Source organism: Vipera ursinii (assembly GCF_947247035.1).
Source record: "Vipera ursinii genome assembly, chromosome: 1".
Classification (NCBI taxonomy): Eukaryota; Metazoa; Chordata; class Lepidosauria; order Squamata; family Viperidae; genus Vipera; species Vipera ursinii.
The window spans coordinates 107371118-107391643 of NC_139512.1; the positions used below are offsets into that span (position 1 = coordinate 107371118).

Consider the following 20526-nt stretch of genomic DNA (forward strand, 5'->3'; position numbering starts at 1 on the left):
ATCTGGCTCCCCCAATTGACTTTGCTTCATGGAAGCTGGTTGGGAAGATGACTGCAAAATGCTGCAACCATTATAAAAGTGAACAACTTGCCAAGTGCCCAAATTGTGATAACTGGACCTCTGGGGTGGTGCAACAAGTTGTAGCTTTCAGAACAAGTAAGTAATTTTTTTCTGAGGCAATCATAACTTCAAAACATCATTAAATGAAAGATTGTAATTCAGGCTAACCAGTAAGTAGGTAGGTAGGCAGGCAGGAAGGTAGGCAGGCTGACAGACAGATAGGCATGATTGTCACCTGAAATAATGACTTTTTTCCTGTGAAAAATCTGCCCTGAGGGTTTGGTGTACCTGAGAGTGGCAGGCGGCAAAGATTTCGCTATTGATGATGCTGCACTTCTTCTGTGACCAAGCTTTCCTATAAGGATTCTTGGAGCAAGGATCCTTGACACATTTGGCATCAGGACATGTGGGTGATACCTTCCAACTGTTTCCAAACTCCAACACATCACCTACTACAGACCGACTCCGAGTTGTAAAGTCATTAATTCCATTTCCATCATAGTTCCCACACAATCCACAGACTTCACCCTGAAGAGAGAAGCATACAAATTAATTGAATTCTAGAGAATGTGCAGCCCACTTAATGCTTGATTTTTCCCAGTTTAATTAATTCACATACCACCAACTCTAAAGTTCATTTCCAACAGGACCTCACCTTGAATTCTGCACTGAGTTTGATAAATACGCTTGTTCTCTTGTCCCATAAGACAATTAGTCCTTTCTGAATCTCAATCATCAGGTAGATGCCCATTTGGTGAATTCTATATGGTATCTGACCTCCACTCTCTCTTTTTACCACTTTATACTGCTCTTCGGTAAGTATCAGTTCATAGTTCTGGAAGAGTTGAACAAATAATAGGGAACAATGACAGTTTTCCAAAGCCACTGTTTGATTTATTTATCAAAAAATATTGTACAAGAGTAATTTTATTAGCCAATATGGTAGACAAAAGCTGAATATTTCCTTAAATAAATATCATCTGCATGACTCATCATCCAGTTAATACAAACAATATATAGAATAGGGATGAACAGCATGGGATTTACAGAAATTGTTTCTGTGGTGATTGGTACAGCAATACTGAGTCCTTCGGGAGAAGGGCGGTATATAAATAAAATTATTATTATTATTATTATTAATACTGTATACTGCATAGTAGTGTCAGTTGTTTGAGCTAGACCAGACTAGGAAAGCCAACTCATGCAGGCTAAACTTATTTTTATTGTAAGGTTGCAGAAACAAAATAGTGTAAGTTTGAATCCACTTTTTCCCATCCTTCAGGGAAACAAGGTCGGTCTTGTATGAGTCACTTTCTCAAGTTATGGTCCTATCCAGGACACAGTTTTCTTTTATCTGAGCATTGTCTTGTAGCAGCTCTTCCTCTTGTTCCTGAAGGCAATTCCTTCTATCTATTAATCTAGTGCCTTAAATGTATTCCTATTTGCAATAACTAGTTTTCTAACTTATCTTCAGTGTCTTTAAAACTGTTGGAAAGCAAAGGGCATTTCTAGAAAGCTCTAGGTATTGTACATGTTCAGTAGGATGTTTAACATATTGTTTTTAATTTTGCACAAGAATTAAACCAGTTTACACTTCTCTCTTTATTTGCCTACATTTCCAATACAATTTGGCATGAAACAGAGGGAATGGCCATATCAATACCCCAAAAGTAATACTCTATGTGCTCAACCAAAGTAGTTGCATGAAGGAATAGACTATGCCTCCATCTTTAAATTAAAAAAAGTTATTTTGGAAGATTTTTTTTTGGAGACCAGGGAGTTAATGGTAGAACCATCAATGCTGCAGCAATGTTACTCACTTTGAAGAACACTTTAATAGATTTAGAACAAGTGGTGCCAGTGGTGCCACAAGGAATATTTTCACTGATGATTCGGAATGACCCCTGGGTGGAACTGTTCTGGCCACAATAATCCTAAGAAGGAAGGGGATAGAATTAGAAAAAAAAATATTGCCTTCTTTGTTAGAGCCAGACAGTTTCTCCGGTGAAAACAAGAAAGCAATACTTGATACCTGCAAGAGTGTATATTCACATTGCCCATTGAAAATATAACGCTTGTCATCAAAGGTGATATAATGTCCATCTCCATAAACAGCACATGTTGATAGGCATGTCTCCATGGTACATTTCCACATCCTGTTCTTACATATACTAAAATAAGAAAAGGGAAAAAGTATTTCAAGAATAATTCTCCTATTTGCACCCATAAAAGCAACTTTATGTATAGTGTTCATGTATTGCAGCATGTTTTAGTTGTGTAGAGTTCAGCTAAATAATTATCTCACGAACTAATCATAGACTATTGTAAGTGGGAAGAGGCAAGGATATTGGATAGGAAAGAAAAGAAATTGAAACAGTACTACAAATGGCATAATTTCATTAAAAAATTAAGAAACTATAAAAGTAAAGTGCAAGGTATTGCATTTTAATGTCAAGTATTAAAGAAAATTGAATTATATTTGAAAGTTGCTATTCTGTACTATAGAAAAAGAATGGAAGTACATTTTCAGATTTGTTTTGAATAAGTTTTCCTTGTTATTTATGAAGGGAGTCTAGGACAACTCATCATGTCCAGCTTCTTGCGGGACAACTCACCTTGGGACAATTCAAGGCTGCATTACTAATTTCATTCAGTCACTTTTATTATTGGTGACCACGTTTTTGTTAAAATTATTGTAACTCTTATATTTCCGGATTGACTTTATTTTATTATTATCAGCCATGGTTCTGTTGAAATTAATTTAACGTTTGTATTTGTTAAATTTTCCTGCAGTGAATTGTCCAGTGGTGAGATAGCCATGGCGAAGTGGCCACAGGGAATTGTCCCATTCTGTTTTAAAGGTCCGTGTTCCGTAATAAAGGTGGCTGAGTGACTGATTATGAAGTTACACTCATTCTTCTCTAACTCAATATCCTCCTGAAATCTATTTCAACTCTTGCCTCAATAGTTGGGAATCCTGGAGACCTCCCAAGAAATGGCATACCAAGAATGGTATTTTCCCAAGGAAAACTGATTTGCACATATGCTTATAAAGAAGATAAGATATATATCCATTAAAAATATTTTCACATCCAAAGGCATATTTCCATGTACTTTTCAATGAGGGCTGGTGCAAATGGGAAATATTGAATTCCTCCCTCCCTCCCTCCCTCCCTCCCTCCCTCCCTCCCTCCCTCCCTCCCTTCCTTCCTTCCTTCCTTCCTTCCTTCCTTCCTTCCTTCCTTCCTTCCATAGCCTGCCTTTTCAAAGCAGTATACAGTGCACAATAACCTTGTGAAACAAGTTAGATTGAAATGGAATGCCTGCAGCAAAGTGACCTTGTGAGCTTTCATAGCTGAAGGTGGATTTGTATCTAGGTATCCCCTAACTAAGTTTAACATCATAAGTATTTTGGCAACTTCAGCTATGAATAATCATAGCTCCACTTTTCCTGGCCCTTACAACTAGATTACAAACAACAAAAAGTTGTAACCAATAGCAAATACAGGGATTTTTTTTTTTAAAAAAGTTTAAAACCTGATTTCAGTAATCCCCTTTAAAATCAAATTAAAAATCCCATTAAAAATCAAATCTAAAATGAAACTAAAACTAAAACAGAAAACAGAAAAAAACCAGTATAGGAGGTTGGACTAGAAGACCTCCAAAGTCCCTTGCAGCACTGTTATTCTGCAAGTTATGGATCCATCAGTATAGACAGCTAGTGGGCTCCAAGTCATAGCTGGATCCCTGGCATATTGACACAGCCATGTCTTTGGAAAGCAAGCAGGATAGGCCAGTCTAACCATATGGCAGATGCAGATTTAACTTTTGTGGGAGATGTGGTTCTTTTTTTGTCACTGAATTTGTACTTATCTGATGTGATTGTTATGCAAAGTAATCAAGAAAGAAAATGATTTGAAAATAGAAAATTCATTTAGAACTAATAAGTACATACATAAATTGGCTCATGACACATTTATATTTTAGTATTAGGTACTTAGGTGAAGTATGTACCACAACTCTTGCCAGTTTGCTTTCAATCTGGCATGTTGTTGGGGTTTTCCCCCCAAAGGACAATATGGCCATTTTACCTTAGGAATATATATCTGAGAAGAAGCACTGTTCACTAGCAAATGCTTACCAAGTGTTACAATCAACTTTGATCTTTTCTCCAGGCTGATATGTAGCCTCATTGTGAATACATGGGCATTCTTCTACAGGAATACAGCTGCCTTTCCCATCTGATACTAGTCCGTCTGGACATACGCAACCAGAGACACACTGTGGGCTGTACTGTAAGCATCAAGAAGAAAATATGACTCAGGAAAGAGCAAATAAGCAGTCAAATATTTTGCTTTTCCAGTCCAGGTTAAATAAGGGTGGCTCAATTTAAACACAATAGTGGTGTTAATTCAGCTGGAATTACCAATAGGGAATAACCACCTGAATTAATAACTCCAGTACATACCCAGAAGTTCTATCTGTATATGTGTATTTGAGGGGATGATGGTAGGTTTCTGAATGAATGAGCTCTGTGTTCCAAGCAGTGGTGGGATTCAGCCAGTTTGCACCAGTTTGTACCAGTACCGGTAGCTAATTTTTTTGTTGCTCAGGCCCAGAATGGACTTCTGGAAGTGGCATCCACACAGAGAACTGGTTGTTCACATATTTGAATCCCACCACTGGTTCCAAGAAACTGAAGAAGATGGAACAATAAGATCTGGAAGGAACTGGGCAAGGTGAGACTGGGGAAGAGAGACTTGTCTAAGATTAATTCATGCCTTCAAGGCATAGGGAACTGTTTTCTGATCTATAATACAGTCTCAGATAGGACCTGGATACTTACACAATGTGTATCAAGAGTCTGACAGCTCTTCTGACATCCGGCCCCTTTGCTGTCAGCGGGGGCATCTCTGCAGTTAAAGTAAACCATTGGAGCGGTACAATCTATCCAGAAGAGAGAAAAAGTTGGTATATCACACAAAAAGATAGATATAGATATCATGGGTCAAAAGAATTGGGCAAACGATGTGCAAAGGTCTTTGGAACTAAATTTATTCATTTGCATTGAAGTCTTACCAACTTTCAGTTATTGAGTCTTTAATTGAGTTATTAAGGAAGGAGGGAAGGAAGGAAGGAAGGAAGGAAGGAAGGAAGGAAGGAAGGAAGGAAGGAAGGAAGGAGGGGTCCAATTCAGGTCATTATAAAAATATATCCCAAAATGAATCTATTCTGCCTCTAATGTCTCCAAAAATGTGCAAGAAAACCAGCAATTAGTTTTGCATGCAATTTACAGCCAAGAAATATTTCTAAAAAGGACACTATCAGCCTCTGAATTATACATCTTTTCATGTCTCAAACATTATTTTTTTTTTCCATACCCAACTTTTTTGATGAAAAAAAGATTTTTTTTCTATTTTCTTACTGTTTAAATAATTTTAAAATATGTGGTAATCGCTAATATAGTTTAGGCATTAGACACAAACTAGGACCAGGTAATAATTCCATTCTTTGCCAATCCATCTACAAGATAAATGTTTCTCACTAAAATATTAATTTGCAGTTTAACCTGTGTCTATTTACTTAGGCGTAAGGTCCATTTTGTGCAATGGAACTTACTTCCAATTATAATGCTCAGGACCACAGACAATATTAAATTGCTGGTTTGTTTCTGGATTATCTTTGTAACATTCTGCTATTTTAACTAATCTGATTCAATTTAAATGGGGAGATGTACGAAGAAATGACCATGAGGATAACGTGTATTCCTTACTTTGCTTGGATTCTCCATCACCGTAGCAGTTTAATTTTCCTTGATTACAAGTGCTGAGTAAAAGAAACGGGAATGATTATTGTGTCCAGATTATCTGGGAATTCATAAAACTTCTTTTTTGAGCTCAGAAGCTGCAAATTATTATTTTACTCTAAAAAACACTTCAAAGGCAGAGTACCTAATATATTCTGGGTATAACATTAAGTATTTAACATTCACAAATAGACTTGTATGTGTAATAAATCTTAGTTCTTCCACACTTTGCACTTTATGCTTTTAAGCAGTGCCATTGTATCTTTATAGCAAAAATACTTGGGATCAAATGAAAACATTCTAGACTGACACTATTTTATATTATTCTGATAGTCCAGCTTAGTTTGTAACTTGTATCTTCTTACCATGCAACGCCAAACTCATGGTAAACTTCACCAGGAAGAATGGGTGTTCCTTTGTAATAACAGGGGCATTTGTTAGCGGGCACACATATTCCAGAATCATCCAGGTAAGTTCCATGTTCACATGTACAGCCATCAACTGGGACAAACTTGATGTGGCATGTAATATCAGGTTCACTCAGTGATCGGCAAGTAGGTTCACACGAGCTAATTTCATAGCTATAAGTCAGGGAACTGGGGCATGAAGTAGTGTATTTGGCTTGAAGGAAGAAAAAGAATCGTTACTTATATTGTACATTGACTCCCTGTTGATCCCAAGTTTCCCAAATTTACTGATAAAACTGATAAAGCTAAAAGAAGAAAACAAGAATACAACACAGAGAAGGTGAATAATAACATATACAGAGTCACATCTTTGCTAAAAGCAAAAGAAAGGAACTAAGCACACCCCATTTAGAACAACATTGAGTGTGTTTAGAATTTATTTATAGTTCAAGACTATATATATATATATATATATATGTGTGTGTGTGTGTGTGTGTGTGTGTGTGTGTGTGTGTGTGTGTGTGTCATATGTTAACTCTTAGATTACCTTGCTAGGCCCCAAACATGGGGCAAATCTTTATTTCAGAAGGGTATGACTGACTGATGAAGACTAATGAGTCAGAAATGCATATCAGCCTCCCTAAATTCTTTGTTAGTAATTTACACACACACACACACACACACACACACACACACACACACACATATATATATATATATTACGTACTGCAGATTTAAATAGATAATAATGAAAAGTTACGAGAAAAGCCTGAAACAATCTATACTGTATGAAATGCACCAAAAAGATCTTTAAGCCATAGCTATTTGCACACTTCACTCCCTTCTGGCCCTGATGATGTTACCTAATTGGATAATAAAATGTATACACAAAAACAACCAAGCCAGAGGGACCAAAGACCCCACAGTGGTAACAACATTGCAGCCTTCTTGAAAATATCTGGAAATTAGTAATCTAAAGGGAAAGCAGCAACCTTACCTTGTTGGGAGGGTTGAAAAAAAATTGGAACTAAATGAAAGCATTCACGAGACTGACATTATTCTGTATATTCTGAGTTTGTAACTTGAATCCTCTTACCATACAATGCCAAACTCTTCTCTAAGAAGAAAATTAATGATGATTTGTCCTGGTCTGGTCTTTCTCTTCTAGCAATACACCAGGGGTGTCAAACTCAATTTCATTGAGGGCCGCATCAGCATTGCGGTTGCCCTCAGGGGGCCGGGTGGGTATGGCCAGGGTGGGCGTGGCCTACTGGGTGGGCGTGGCTAGAGTGCATATGGCCTACTGGGTGGGCGTGGCCAGCTCTACATTGTTCGCATCAAGGGTGCCTATGGGGGGCCTGGGCAGGAGTGGGACAGATCTGAGGGTCTCTGGCAGAAGGAGGGTCTCTGGGCCAGGGCCAAGGCAGTGGGGGCCGTTCCCTCACTGTTTCCAGGATGGCTTCACGGGCTGCATGAAACCACTTCGCGGGCCGGATCTGGCCCCCGGGCCTTGTGTTTGACATGTCTGCAATACACAATTTTATCTTTGAAAATAGCTTGGCTGAATTTAAGCAGAAGATCTGACTGAGGACCAAGACACTGAAACTGATAAAGCCAGAATTTTCCACTTTGATTACAACACAATTTCCCCCTGCTCTTGACTATCCCTATATTTTTTTTTCAATGTACACTGTAAAGAACGTTTTTGTTCTTGTCCTTAATCAATGTGTTATCCATTAAGGTGAAAACAGGTATATAAACCCCCCTTATGAGAATTACACTTGTGTATGTTCCAGATGGAGCTGGTATGTGTATTGCATATTTTGTTAAAGAGCCGATTGTATACTCAGGGTTGAATAGATTTCAGAGCACCAATTATCAGAAAACCTTTCATAGTTTAGTGCCACAATATAAAAAAATCCTTTTTTAAAAAGTCTATCAAGCACAGATTTGTCTACTACTCCAAATACATACATAATTCTTCATATATCCAGGTTCCAGATAAGTTAATCCAGAGGGAGATGACTTTAAAGCTGAGCAACAAACAGACAACCAAGGAAAATAGAAAATCATCTTATGTATGTTTTCCAACGATGTAGCCTTGTAGTTTGGCTGCTGCAAATTACTAGTAATTTCTAGATGCTTTTAAAAGTCATCTTTGTATAGATCACATCCCAGACAATCTGGGATGGATGTAAGGTAGATATAAAGGTCCATCAGAAATTTATCATTTCATAAAATGCCAGCAAAAGAGCTGGAGATTAGCACTAAAATTACATTCAAAAGTCCATTCCTTTGCAGCACCACTAAAATTGTTTTTATCATAGTTTATAATTCCTTGCTGAATTGTTTTATCAGATTACTTACAGCAAGCGCTGGTTCTCCATCCTGCAAGTTCAATCCCTTTGGCTCTGCATGCTCTGACATAGGAAGAGAGGGCAGCACACATGCAATTTTCACTTATCTCACAAGTGCAGGTATCAAACATACAGTTCTAGAAAAGGGAAGCATATTTTTAATCAAATAATCAGTTAATTTTTAATCAAATTAATCCACGTCATTTCTTGTTATGAGGTTGACTCAGCCTTCCATCTTTCCAAAGTCAGTAAAATGAGAATCCAGATTATTGGAAGGCAACATGTTGACTCTGTAAACTACGGTACTCAGAGAGTGCCGTAAAGCACTATGGAGTGGCATATAAGTCTAAGTGCTATTGCTATCCTGCCACCAAATTGAAATTTTACATCCAATCAGATTTCAGCAGCAATACTTTTAGTCTGTCAAACTCCTGAGGTATATTCCACCCATTGATCTGGATATGTCAGGGTTTGTTAGTAGAATGATTGCATGTGCTTTCATGTCATTTTGGCAATGTAACAACATGATATTGAACATCTGGCCCTGTGGATAAAATTCAGTCTGTTTTTCTTTAGGAAGATCCACTGGAGGGAAAAATGTTTACAGAACTTTCTGCAATATCAGCCTATTGAAACCCACCAGATTCTGGCCATCAATAACATCTGCTCACTCCTCCCCTAAAGGATGATTATGTCTAACCCTTACTTCCCACCATTGTTAAGGTCTTTCCTTGTCAATGTTCTTAATTAAAATAGGTGATCATAGTACCGTATGATAAGCCTTTGGATTCACTATGAGGTGGCATTTAGCAAAAGGTCCTTCAGGATCAGTCAGGAGTCCACACCAATAACGGGCATATTTTTCTAAAAAGAGAAGCAATACATCCATATCCTTTGGACCACTTCTATAGAGATACGTGGCAAGTTTCATCACAGATTATATGTCTAGTTTCAATGTTCACATTAATAGCCTGACAATACAGACAACTACTTACATCTGGAAAAGAGTAATATAAGCTTGAGTTCATTTATCTCATACAACTAATTCTTTCTCAAACTCTGCTTACAAGATCTTAATTTGCACATTTTCTGATTTTTCACTCTCACTATTAATGCATTGCTTTTAGTCCTCCCCCCTCACTTGTAAGATTTCTATTGAGTTTTCCCTTAATAACTATGTAGAAGAAATTGAGATGAACTGTTTTAAAGAACAGCTATTTTGGAATAATTCTGCCCACCATTTTCAATGCTCTGGGTGCAAGGGTCATTAAAATCCTGTTTAATGTTGTCACAGGCAGCTTGAGTTTTCCAGGTATTAGCAAATGCAATTGCTGTTCCTTCTATCAATCCATTTAGTGTTTTGAAGTCATCTCTCTGGTTATGGTTAAAGTTGCCACAGAGACCTTTAAAAGAAATTTATAATTTGAAAGATGGCAAAATAACTCTTTGAAACTAGGAAAGGCATATAATTTTGAAATATTCCTTACCACACATTCTCTCTTGGAAAGATGGATCCAGATAAATGTTTAACTGTAGCAAGGGAATAATCTGGACCACCATCTGAAGGCCAAAATTTGTTTCCAGAACGATGAAGGAATTTGAAGGCTGGAAGATCGTTACATTAGCTACGGGGAAAGAATAAACGCCATTCTGAATAAATCAGCATTTGCAGTTCTCCAGGAGAAGAGGAGCTAAATTTTGGGTAGTCAGTTGCTACCACCATAATGGTGAATTGGGAATATGGTTCAGGGCTTGATTAAAAAAAAGCCAGTAGAATTACTTTTACCATTTTTTCAATAGTTTATTGGTGGACTGAAATTGTTAAAGATGTAGGTCAGATTGCCTATACTGTTGCTTAACCAATCTCTGAGGAATTTGTTGTGACACTAACAGAAAAATAATGTGAATTCTTCAGCAGATATTCATTGACCTGACAAATAACACTCCATCAAAAGCTCGGCAAAATATTATCAAGAATTTAAACTGTAATTGGAAACAAACTGGGAATCCGATGAAATAAAGTTAAAAAAAAAGCTTATTGAGGCAGGTCCCTTAATCAATTGATTGTACTAATCTGTGCAGCTGAGGTTTCTAAAGTCTTTCAAAAGCTGTATATTTTCAGAAACTAAGATTGAAGCAGGGATAGTGAGCTTTACTTTCCAAAATGAATTCCTTTTCCTGATTGTCAACTCAGTTGTCAATCAGATATCAAATCAAATTTTATATGCTGAGTACATTTAAGATTTACAACTCTTCCTTCTGTACAATCAGACATTTCTAATGAACTACATACCTACTGAGATAGGCAGCTGAGCAGACATTCCATTAACAATTACTTTGCCTTTGCGGTTGATTGCAGCAAACTGATGAGTAAAAATAAAGGAAAAATATTCAATAGATTCATGATTTTAGAAACTGATAAATAGAAATATGAAATCTATCTATCTATCTATCTATCTATCTATCTATCTATCTATCTATCATTTATTTTTAATGAAAAACCCACCCTTTGTGTGGATAGGCACTCAGACATGGAAAGGAAAGAAGATGTCAAAACTCTGTAACAACAAACTAATCTGGAGATGAACATCTAAAGAAATAAGCCTCCCTGAGCTATGTTAACCATATTTGTGGGTCTCTCTCTCTCTCTGTGTGTGTGTGTGTGATTCAAAGCACTATCTTTGAATATCTAACTCTCTTATCCTTTCATTACAATAGAGAGAAGATACAGCCTATGGCTTCTGGAAAGGCATATAGGGCAGGATTTATAAAATAGCTACCATCCATCCTATCAGATGCAAATTCATCTTCACATGAACAATTCTTTTGGTCGTCTACTGTGATATTTTCTATGCTTTTCTGATGTATCTTTCAACTCTCTAGGTAAGTTTTCAGAGAGCCACAGAAATGATTGAAAGTCGATTTTCCCCTTTCCAATTCCTCACAGTGTTTTATTTTGTTTTTCCTCACGAGTACATTAACAGCTATGTATTAATTTCATTCATATGCATATAAATGTGAATATGTTTGTAAATATAAATGAATTATATGGGAACGGGAGGGAAAGACAGCAGAAGGAAAGGTAAGAAGGGAGAGTCACATTACTAGTGCTAAATAAAATTTTGACCTCTCGTCAATTCATACTTAAATAAATTATTTAATTTAATTTGGTTTATTTGCTGATAGGAATTTAACTGAACTGTTACGTTAAGAGGAAAAGGAAATTAAACTGCTGTATACCAAAGCTCTACAGCTCTTCCATTTTACTTCTAGCAATAAAATTGTTGCTTAAATATAGAAAAAGAAGTGAATTCTGCTTATTAGACTTGTCATTATTTTGTCAGCAAAAGGTTTTTTTAGGCTGCTAGGCAAGCCCAATGTTTGCATGCAGATTCTGAACTGAATGGCACCTAGGCCATTTGGACTCATTGCGGTTCTTACAGTTTCTCCTCTATTGATGGTAAGAGCCACCATTTTTAAGCAGCTCTCAGACTCTGTGAAGCCACATGGCCCAAGATCTCCAAGAACAGTAAAGGTTTCTTCATCGCAAATCTGGAGGAGAGAGATCAGGAAAAAGATATTGACACAACAGACAGATTTTAAGGATGCTACTTTAAAAATATTTTGGGATAACTTCTAGAGAAGTAATGTTAGTCAAGTAATTTGATTGACTTTGCAAAGAGAAAGAATAATATGAGTCCAGTTTGGTTGGAAAAACAGGAAATTCTCATTTATTTTCTTTCCCATAATGTTAAACATCGAACCAATCTTATTAGAATGGAGAAGTGAAGAGCCAGATTAATTTAGGGCATTTTCCGAATTGGTCAGTCTCTTCCTAGCCACATTAATTTTGTTTTCATTATCAAACCACTTTATTGAGCAAGCATACAGAGTTCTATCTGCTTTTTAGACCACACTAATATAGTAATTGATTTAATCAGATTAAAATGGTTATCATTTACATTTCCTGGAAAGAAAACAATAGCTTGGTGAAGTTCTTCTCCATCACCTGAGTTCCTCTTTTTAACGTACAAATGTTAAAAAAAACAAAAAACTCTACCATTTTATAGAGAAAGATGCAAGATATAAATAAAATCTAGAAATAGAAACTGGATAAACCACTGATATGATATTCATAGCAATGGATTAACATCAGGAACATCTGGAATTTTATAATTCCAGAAATAGAAGCTCAAGTTTAAGTGTGTACCTATGCATGGGAGGAAGATATTTCTGCTAATATGAAAGATGACTTGCCTTGGTTAAAATATAATTACACTTTCCATGGAAATTATACCACACTTCATCATAGGTGGAGATATGTGATCCTCCTTCTATTGAGCAAATACCAGGACAAGGAAGCTCTGTGCAGTTCCACTCACCACCACTGCAGACACTGGAGGAAAGAGAATCTAAAGTTAGGGATTTAACTTTGAAGAAAAAGTATTTTACTTAACTTGTATTATTTTGCTATAGTATCAATTAAACCTCCACTTTGAATGCATAAATATAGACACTTTGTATGATTGAGTCAATCAATATTATCTTGTAATTCAAAAGAACTAAGGAGAAATTTTCTGACAGAACAATTAATCAGGGGAACAACCTGCCTGCATCATCATCATCTAGGGTAGGCGTGATCATGATCATAGCCTTATTTCCTGGAAACTAATAGAATGCAGGAAGTGTTTACATGTAGATTTATTTATTTATGCTGCCAGACCAAATGTAGTATCAAACATCAATATGAAACTGTGCACTAAAATATTAAAGAGAAAAATATATAGCTTATTATCTTCCAGCATGGAAAGATATGGCAGTGCTTAATTATGTGCAACGTATCCTTACTGCAACCATGATTGAACAATATTTTGCAATACTTTTTGAGATTTCTGAATGTTTATCAGCCAATAAAAAAGATGTGTTGTCTTCCATTGTACGTTTGGAAGAGGTCATAGCTGCAAGTATGCAAAAGCCCTTATCTCTTATCTTGTAAAGCTTTTGTCAGTCATAGTGAACAGTACTGGATTAGATGACCTGCAAAAGGTAGCATTCTATTTTCTTCTTTCTCTTAAAGAGTCTTAGATTAACAGTATGTTCTTTAGTTGACTGCTGTTCTTTAGTTACCCAGATAGTTTTAAAAATACGTCAGAATCTTCCTTTTGAATGACTCTAAAGAATAGATTAATAGCCAAATGTAATATATGCAATCTGAGAGGATAAATGGAAGTATAGACTTTAGATCAGAGCCTAAAATCAGGAAGTACAAATAAAAAATATTGACATCACAGATGAAAGCTAGATTCCTGCACAAAACATTAATTGAATGTAGCAAAAGATATTAATTACCAGGAACGGCACGGAGCTGAATATGTCATCCCTGGAGCATAGGATTCTCCATTGTAAATGCAGGAACATTGATCAAAGGGGATGCAGTTTTTGCCATTGATGTCATCAAAAACAGTTCCTATGGGGAAAAATAAATTATAATGGATCTTCAATATGTGCCAGAATAGTTTCATTTCATTGAAATTCTTCTATATCAAATTTTCTTCAGAAAGTATTGAAGAGAGTATATATAGACAATACTATTTTATTACTGTGTTTATGGCACACTAGTACAGTATACATAGCATTATATCCTTTCATTCCACTGCCCTCTCGGTAACATAATGATTTAAGCTGAAGATGGCAGCTTACCAGGTGGACAAAAGCAGCCATCTATGCAGTGATCTTCACAGACATGAGATCTTTCAGAATTAGTACAAGTATTTGCACAAGGTGATCCACATTCTTGATACTGCATACCCAAAGAGCATGTTATTGCTGAAACAAGAACAGTAAGACCAGGTCAGTTCTCCATACAGCATATAGTGCATAAAAGAAGCCTGACATGGAATCATCATCAGTAATATGTATCATGTCATTCATTAGACTTGCAACATGCCATAAGTTTAAAGAACTCTCAGCAATTAACAAAGATAGCAGGACAATTGCATCTTAATAATCAACATCATCATAAGATCCCAATGAAAATCAAAATTAAAACCAACAAACAACACAAATCCATATAGCGGTCCCTCATAATAAAAAAGCTCTGTGGAAGAGCTTGTTTTTCAGCATCATTTGAAAACAGGGATTTGGCCTGATCTCTGCCAGAAGACTGTTTGAGATTGCATGCTACCATGGAAAAATAGCACCACAGTGCTTCAGTTCCCCTTACTTTATGATGAGAACCAATCAATCCAGGTTGAAGAATGCAGTACTAAGAGTATCTAGGTACCAAGAATATAAGTCTTAATACAGCAAAACTAGCATTTGAAATTGCACTTGGAAGCCTGCTTGAAGCCAATGCAGGGGTCACAGCACAGGTATAATGCTTCCTGGGGACATGTGCCAGGCAACAAGTGGGCCACTACATTTTAAGCTATCAGCATTTGGATAATCTCCAGAGGTGTCCCCCAAGTACACCTTGCACTAATACAGGATGCAATCCCAAGTAGCAACCGCCATTTATAATTAATTGCTTTGAACGAAATCCATTATCTTTCCAGGAATCATTTTTAAATTAAAGTGGCTACACAGCACATCCTGTTTCTTGTTTTCATGTCCTTTATTTCTAATCTATGAATGCTTGCCAATCTAGCCAAATATTTTATAACTTATATACATCCATTATTATTTTTTGATGCACACACACACACACACACACACACACACACACACAGAGAGAGAGAGAGAGAGAGAGAGAGAGAGAGAAGATATCAATTCTGAGATTTTTTCTCCTTTTCTTTTGGTGTTTCGTTGCTCAAGACTTCTTGAAAGCAGCAGAAACAATATAAGCAAGAGCATGATTCCTCAGTGATTTATAAAGCAGTTCAGCTGTTTCTCATCTTAGCTGAATAGGTGAGCAGAAAAACAGAGCTTGCCACACACAGGCACATATCCAGTTGTTCATCCAGTTGTTTTCTTCATGTCATTGCTTAAAGAAATAGTGCTAATTTGTTTTAGTGTTTTTGAAGAATGATTAAAATTGTAGTTTTTGTGACTTTCCCAATTCTTTTGAGCTGCGTATTGTCTGAGAAGGTAAGACTTGCAGCTTCTCTGATCCTTCAAGCTGTTCATAAATCTATAACCAGTAAAGAGATCTGTGAAATGTAATATTTTATTTATAATATAATATTTATTTATTGTTTTCTGTTGCACTCATATATTTTCAAGCTTCCAATTTTATAGTTTCTTGTTTTGGCAGCACATTTTAATTTCCATATTTTCAACCAAAAAGTGAATCTGAATCAAAAATCCTGCTGAAGTCTAGGGGGAGAGATTACATTCAAATCACTTTTGTCACTGTTTGGCAGAAATTTACACTTACGGCATAGTTCTGGGCTTCTCCACTTTTGAGGTCGGCCACCGGCGTGAGCACATTGTCGAGAATATTCAGAGAAAGTGTCACAGAGACAGGAGGACTTTTCAACTTCATCACAGAGACACAGGTCATGTACACAGGCATCAATGTAGCTTTTCACTCCCACAATATCATTACATTCAGAAAATGCAGAACCAGTCAGTATTTTCCGACAAATATCCTGGGTGGAAAAAACAAAAGGCCAAAGATTTTATGAAACGATTTCCTTCTACTGTAAAATGGGGCCCTTCCCTTTAAAAAGAAGCCCCTCATTTTTCATGCTTATATCATAGATTCAATCACTATATTTTACACAGTAACATAAGCCCTTTCTCCAAAGTTAGATTCCAACCTAAGATGTCAGACCCCAAACCAAGATTAATATGTGGTAATTCTTCCAAGCTGAGTTCTTTATTGTTTCACACAGAAGAAAAATCTTGCCAGACTGAGCAGTCTGCTATCTGGATCTACAATATAGTCTGTGAACTATTAAGGTGGGGCTGCCTTCACTATCCTCATACATAACATCTGAACTGAGTTTGCTTCTTATTCCTCTGGAATGCATCCTCTCCTTCCTGAAATTTCACTTCCTCACTACCTTCTAACACACAAAATATTATAATATAGCTGTGGAGTGGATTGAGCGAGAATCCATTATTTTCAGTGAAATGGCAACTAATACATTTTAAACTCCAGATTCTAGAATCCTTATGCAAATCAGACAAGAAAGAAAATTCTCACATATTCATCAGTGCAGTTCTTCTGAGAAGGAGGTATAGGATCCTCACAATCTTCTGTTGGATCATTCTCCTTCCATTGGTTCCCAAACTGGAAGTCTGTTATGGGGACATCTTCGAAAAATAAAGTCATAATAGAGATTTGCATGCTAATAGTAGCCTTGGTGGAGCAGTGGGCTAATGCCTCCTTAAGTAACACCAGCTGCCTGCAATTAGTGCAGGTTCGCATCCCACTAGGCTCAAGGTTGACTCAGCCTTCCATCCTTCCAAGGTAGGTAAAATGAGGACCCAGATTGTTGGGGGCAATAAGCTGACTTTGTAATAATGCTGCTTGGGGGGGGGGCAAAAGCCCTAATAAGCAGGCATATACATAGAATGAAGGCTATTGCTAAGCACATTTGATTTGTGCTTAGATTGTAAGCCGCCCTGAGTCTTTGGAGAAGGGCGGGATATAAATGGGATTTTTAAAAAAAATAGTACCTCTGGCTAAGATTCCCTTTCAGGAAAGCCATGTCAAATTAGCTATGAAAGCCAATAGAGATCTAAAAGACTGTGTGGTTTCCAGAAAAGCACAGTAGCCCAATTAATCTAAATCCAATCCCCAATACATTAAAGCGCTCCTTCCTGTTTGTAGCACCTCAACTTACATACATGAGAGAGAATATATGTTTTTCATATGAAATGATATTGATATAAACGTCTCAGAATCTGTCTCTGCATAAAATATGAGGTGATTTAATAAGGAGATGGGAAAAATGAAAAGATGCTCTTGAGTTAAGGTTAATGTTGTGTATGTAAATAGTTGCTAACAAGGGAAATAGCAGATTGCAATATAGCTGGGTTTTGAGCGGGAGATTCAGGTGCAATCATTGGATGCAATAAACTAGAAGCGGGAAAATAGACTCCGTTGATTGGTTACAGTTCAAACACTACCACTATAAAAGGTTGCAACATTTGACAGTTGACAGTTGACTTTGTGTATTCAATAAACTCGTTCATTGTTAAACCACTCTGAGTCCTCGTCTATCAGAACCAAACAGTTAATTTTTTTTTTATAATTCCATTTATATCCCGCCCTTCTCCGAAGACTCAGGGCGGCTTACAAGCTTAGCAGTAGCCTTCATTCTATGTATATGCCTGCTTATTAGGGCTTTCACACACCCCCAAGCGGCATTTTTTACAAAGTCAGCTTAATTGCCCCCAACAATCTGGGTCCTCATTTTACCTACCTCGGAAGGATGGAAGGGTGAGTCAATTCCTGGCAATTATATAGATGCCATGCAGTTTTTCTTGACCAGAGATATCTAACCTTTCCAGGCTCGCAATCCAGAGGGGAGGAGAGCAGTTTTCAAATTGGTGCTCGCCTGCACATGCAAACAGGGCCGCATGCAGTGGCACAGCACTAGCAGCCCCATTCATGCATGCCTGCACACAAACGAAAACAGGGCCGCTGGTGCTAGCATGAGTGGGGGGGAATGCACGCCCACGTGTGTACGCACCGGCCAGCCATTTTTTGGCCCGCTGACCAGGCCGCGGACCATAGGTTGGGGACCCCTATTCTTGATAACACTATGAAAGTACTTTGCCACTGGATTCTACAAGAAAGGTTTTTATTATTGTTGTTGTTTAACTTTTCAGTACAATTTATGACCCTGATATTGTGTTAAAGAGGAAAAAAACATTTTGTTTTAGTTTCAAATGTCAAACATTCTCTTCTTACAAACGTAATATAATAAAATATCTACATGTTCATTTTAAAATCACAAATGATTCGATATTTTTAAGTCAGAGAACAAAGTGACTAAAGTACTAAGTTTGAGAGCACTTAAAGTTTGAAAACTTTGTTTTGGTGAATATAGAACCTCATATTCACCCAACGTCTAAAGATGATAAAACTGAAGAATGACAGGTATGATGCAAAATTACAAAGATCAAAATATTCAGAAAAACCCCCCAGTTTTTTCTGCTATTCCAACATATTGAAAAGTCAGGATTATGAAAAATTAGAGTATGTTTCTGTAGCACTCATTGAATAAAGAGCCATAAACTGTAACAATTAAATTCATTAAGCCCTTTTTTAAAATACTTACTCTCGAAATAAAATTCTTTGTACTTTGGAATGCCGTTAAAATCTCCACAAAGTCCACAGGTGTGATTGGCATATTTTTCATCAAGTTCCAGCTGAAATTACATATGAGAAAGTTGATAACATGTACAGGTAGTCCTTGACTTAGAACAATTCATTTAGTGACCATTCAAAGTTACAATGGCACTGAAAAAAGTGATTATGACCATTTTACACACAATGACCGTTGTAGTATCCCCATAGTCACATGATCAAAATTTGGATGCTTGGCAACTAACTATATACTCCAAATGTGCTTTCGTCTTTAAAAACAAAAATCAAATGTCAAGTGTGGAAACATACTTGGTAGCTTACTTCTGTGACAAAGGATTTTTAAATAAGATATTTAAGGACATTAATGTTAAAAAGAACATTCCTTGTCTTTATAGCTAGTCTGAGAAGTTTAAAGGAGGAACAAATATTACTTTGGTATTTGCATTTCTACTCAATGTCTTATTTTATTGCATTTATTATATTCTACTTTTTCTCTGAGAACTCAAGCTGTTATACAGAGGATCATTCCTTAGGCTTATCTCATAACAACAATTTGTAAGATAGATTGACCAGAGAGAGAATTATTACCTCAGCCATGTTTCAGTGGAGATTAAACCTGGGACTCCCCAATTACAATAAAGTCCCCTATTTAATTGTTATATTACCCTGATTTGCTAATTGATTAATGCTTAATTTGAGCTATCTCTTTGCTTCATATATTAAACCTGAACTTAGATGCAGAGTTATGATTCCAGCTTAGCCATCTCTTTTCATTATTACCCATTTTGGATGATGAAATGAGGCTCTCTCAAGCACCAAGGGAGAACATTTCAGTATGTAACTGCCACTTCTGAGATGGTCCCCTTGCAAGTAAACCTGACTTTTGAATTTTAGTGATCATATCTGTATTTAGAGGGATGATCTGGTTGCAAGTCATGTGTGGCCTTATTTATGTGTCCATAAGCAAAGCCTTGCCCCAATAAGCAACTAGTGCCATTTTCAACAGGCAATGTGATTATTGCCCACTTGGCTGTGGCTTTTAGCATTATCAGGACCTCCGAATCAAGCACAAAGATAGCTTAACTTCAATTGTCTCTTTATGTTGGAAGTGAGCTCTAAAAGTGAGAATGATCAGAAATCACAGAATTCAGGAAGTGTGCTGGAGAAAAAAACAAAAAAACAAACCAGAATGGAACAGAGTGTATCTTGAAAGAAGCTGGCATCTCAAACAAGACCATTCCATTCATCCGTATTTTGTTACAGCTCACATTTATCAGTTCTTTACATCATCATATACTTACCATTACACTGTCGTCTTTATTCCACATTAGGGTTAAGCCCATCTTACTGTTCACTTTAATATAGCTGAGAAAATTCTCTATGTCAAATCCAGGTCCATTGTAAGGTAAGCGAACCCTGATAAGAATGCATTAGAAATACAGAGTGTCATTTATGTCACAATATCTACTTGCCTCATTTTTATGGAATTGTAGGGAGGCAGTATTTATTGGTTTCATATTTTTCCCCGAAGAGAGGTACTGAAGTCTTGATGATGTTTTGTATTATTGTTAATATAAAAAATATGGGCAGAACATAGGCAAATAGTAGCTTAAACAGCCACCATTGTCTTTA

The 20526-nt window shown here is 36.7% G+C and overlaps 1 protein-coding gene across 1 annotated transcript in view; it reads right to left on the bottom strand.

The window, feature by feature from the left end:
• The window catches only part of LOC310647397 (mucin-5B-like), a 62453-nt gene that overhangs the window by 34656 nt on the left and 7271 nt on the right, over positions 1 to 20526 (bottom strand). The window contains exons 4-24 of the mRNA XM_083374630.1: positions 20196 to 20310; positions 18866 to 18956; positions 16780 to 16889; positions 16006 to 16219; positions 14331 to 14456; positions 13980 to 14097; positions 12888 to 13026; positions 12072 to 12182; positions 10924 to 10993; positions 10118 to 10255; positions 9869 to 10033; positions 9400 to 9494; positions 8641 to 8767; positions 6232 to 6487; positions 5834 to 5886; positions 4907 to 5007; positions 4202 to 4353; positions 2093 to 2231; positions 1881 to 1994; positions 716 to 895; positions 349 to 588 (exon numbers count right to left, since the gene is read on the bottom strand). Of these exons, the coding sequence (XP_083230756.1) occupies positions 349 to 588; positions 716 to 895; positions 1881 to 1994; positions 2093 to 2231; positions 4202 to 4353; positions 4907 to 5007; positions 5834 to 5886; positions 6232 to 6487; positions 8641 to 8767; positions 9400 to 9494; positions 9869 to 10033; positions 10118 to 10255; positions 10924 to 10993; positions 12072 to 12182; positions 12888 to 13026; positions 13980 to 14097; positions 14331 to 14456; positions 16006 to 16219; positions 16780 to 16889; positions 18866 to 18956; positions 20196 to 20310 (2854 nt within the window). The remainder of the gene's footprint in view (positions 1 to 348; positions 589 to 715; positions 896 to 1880; positions 1995 to 2092; positions 2232 to 4201; positions 4354 to 4906; positions 5008 to 5833; positions 5887 to 6231; positions 6488 to 8640; positions 8768 to 9399; positions 9495 to 9868; positions 10034 to 10117; positions 10256 to 10923; positions 10994 to 12071; positions 12183 to 12887; positions 13027 to 13979; positions 14098 to 14330; positions 14457 to 16005; positions 16220 to 16779; positions 16890 to 18865; positions 18957 to 20195; positions 20311 to 20526) is intronic.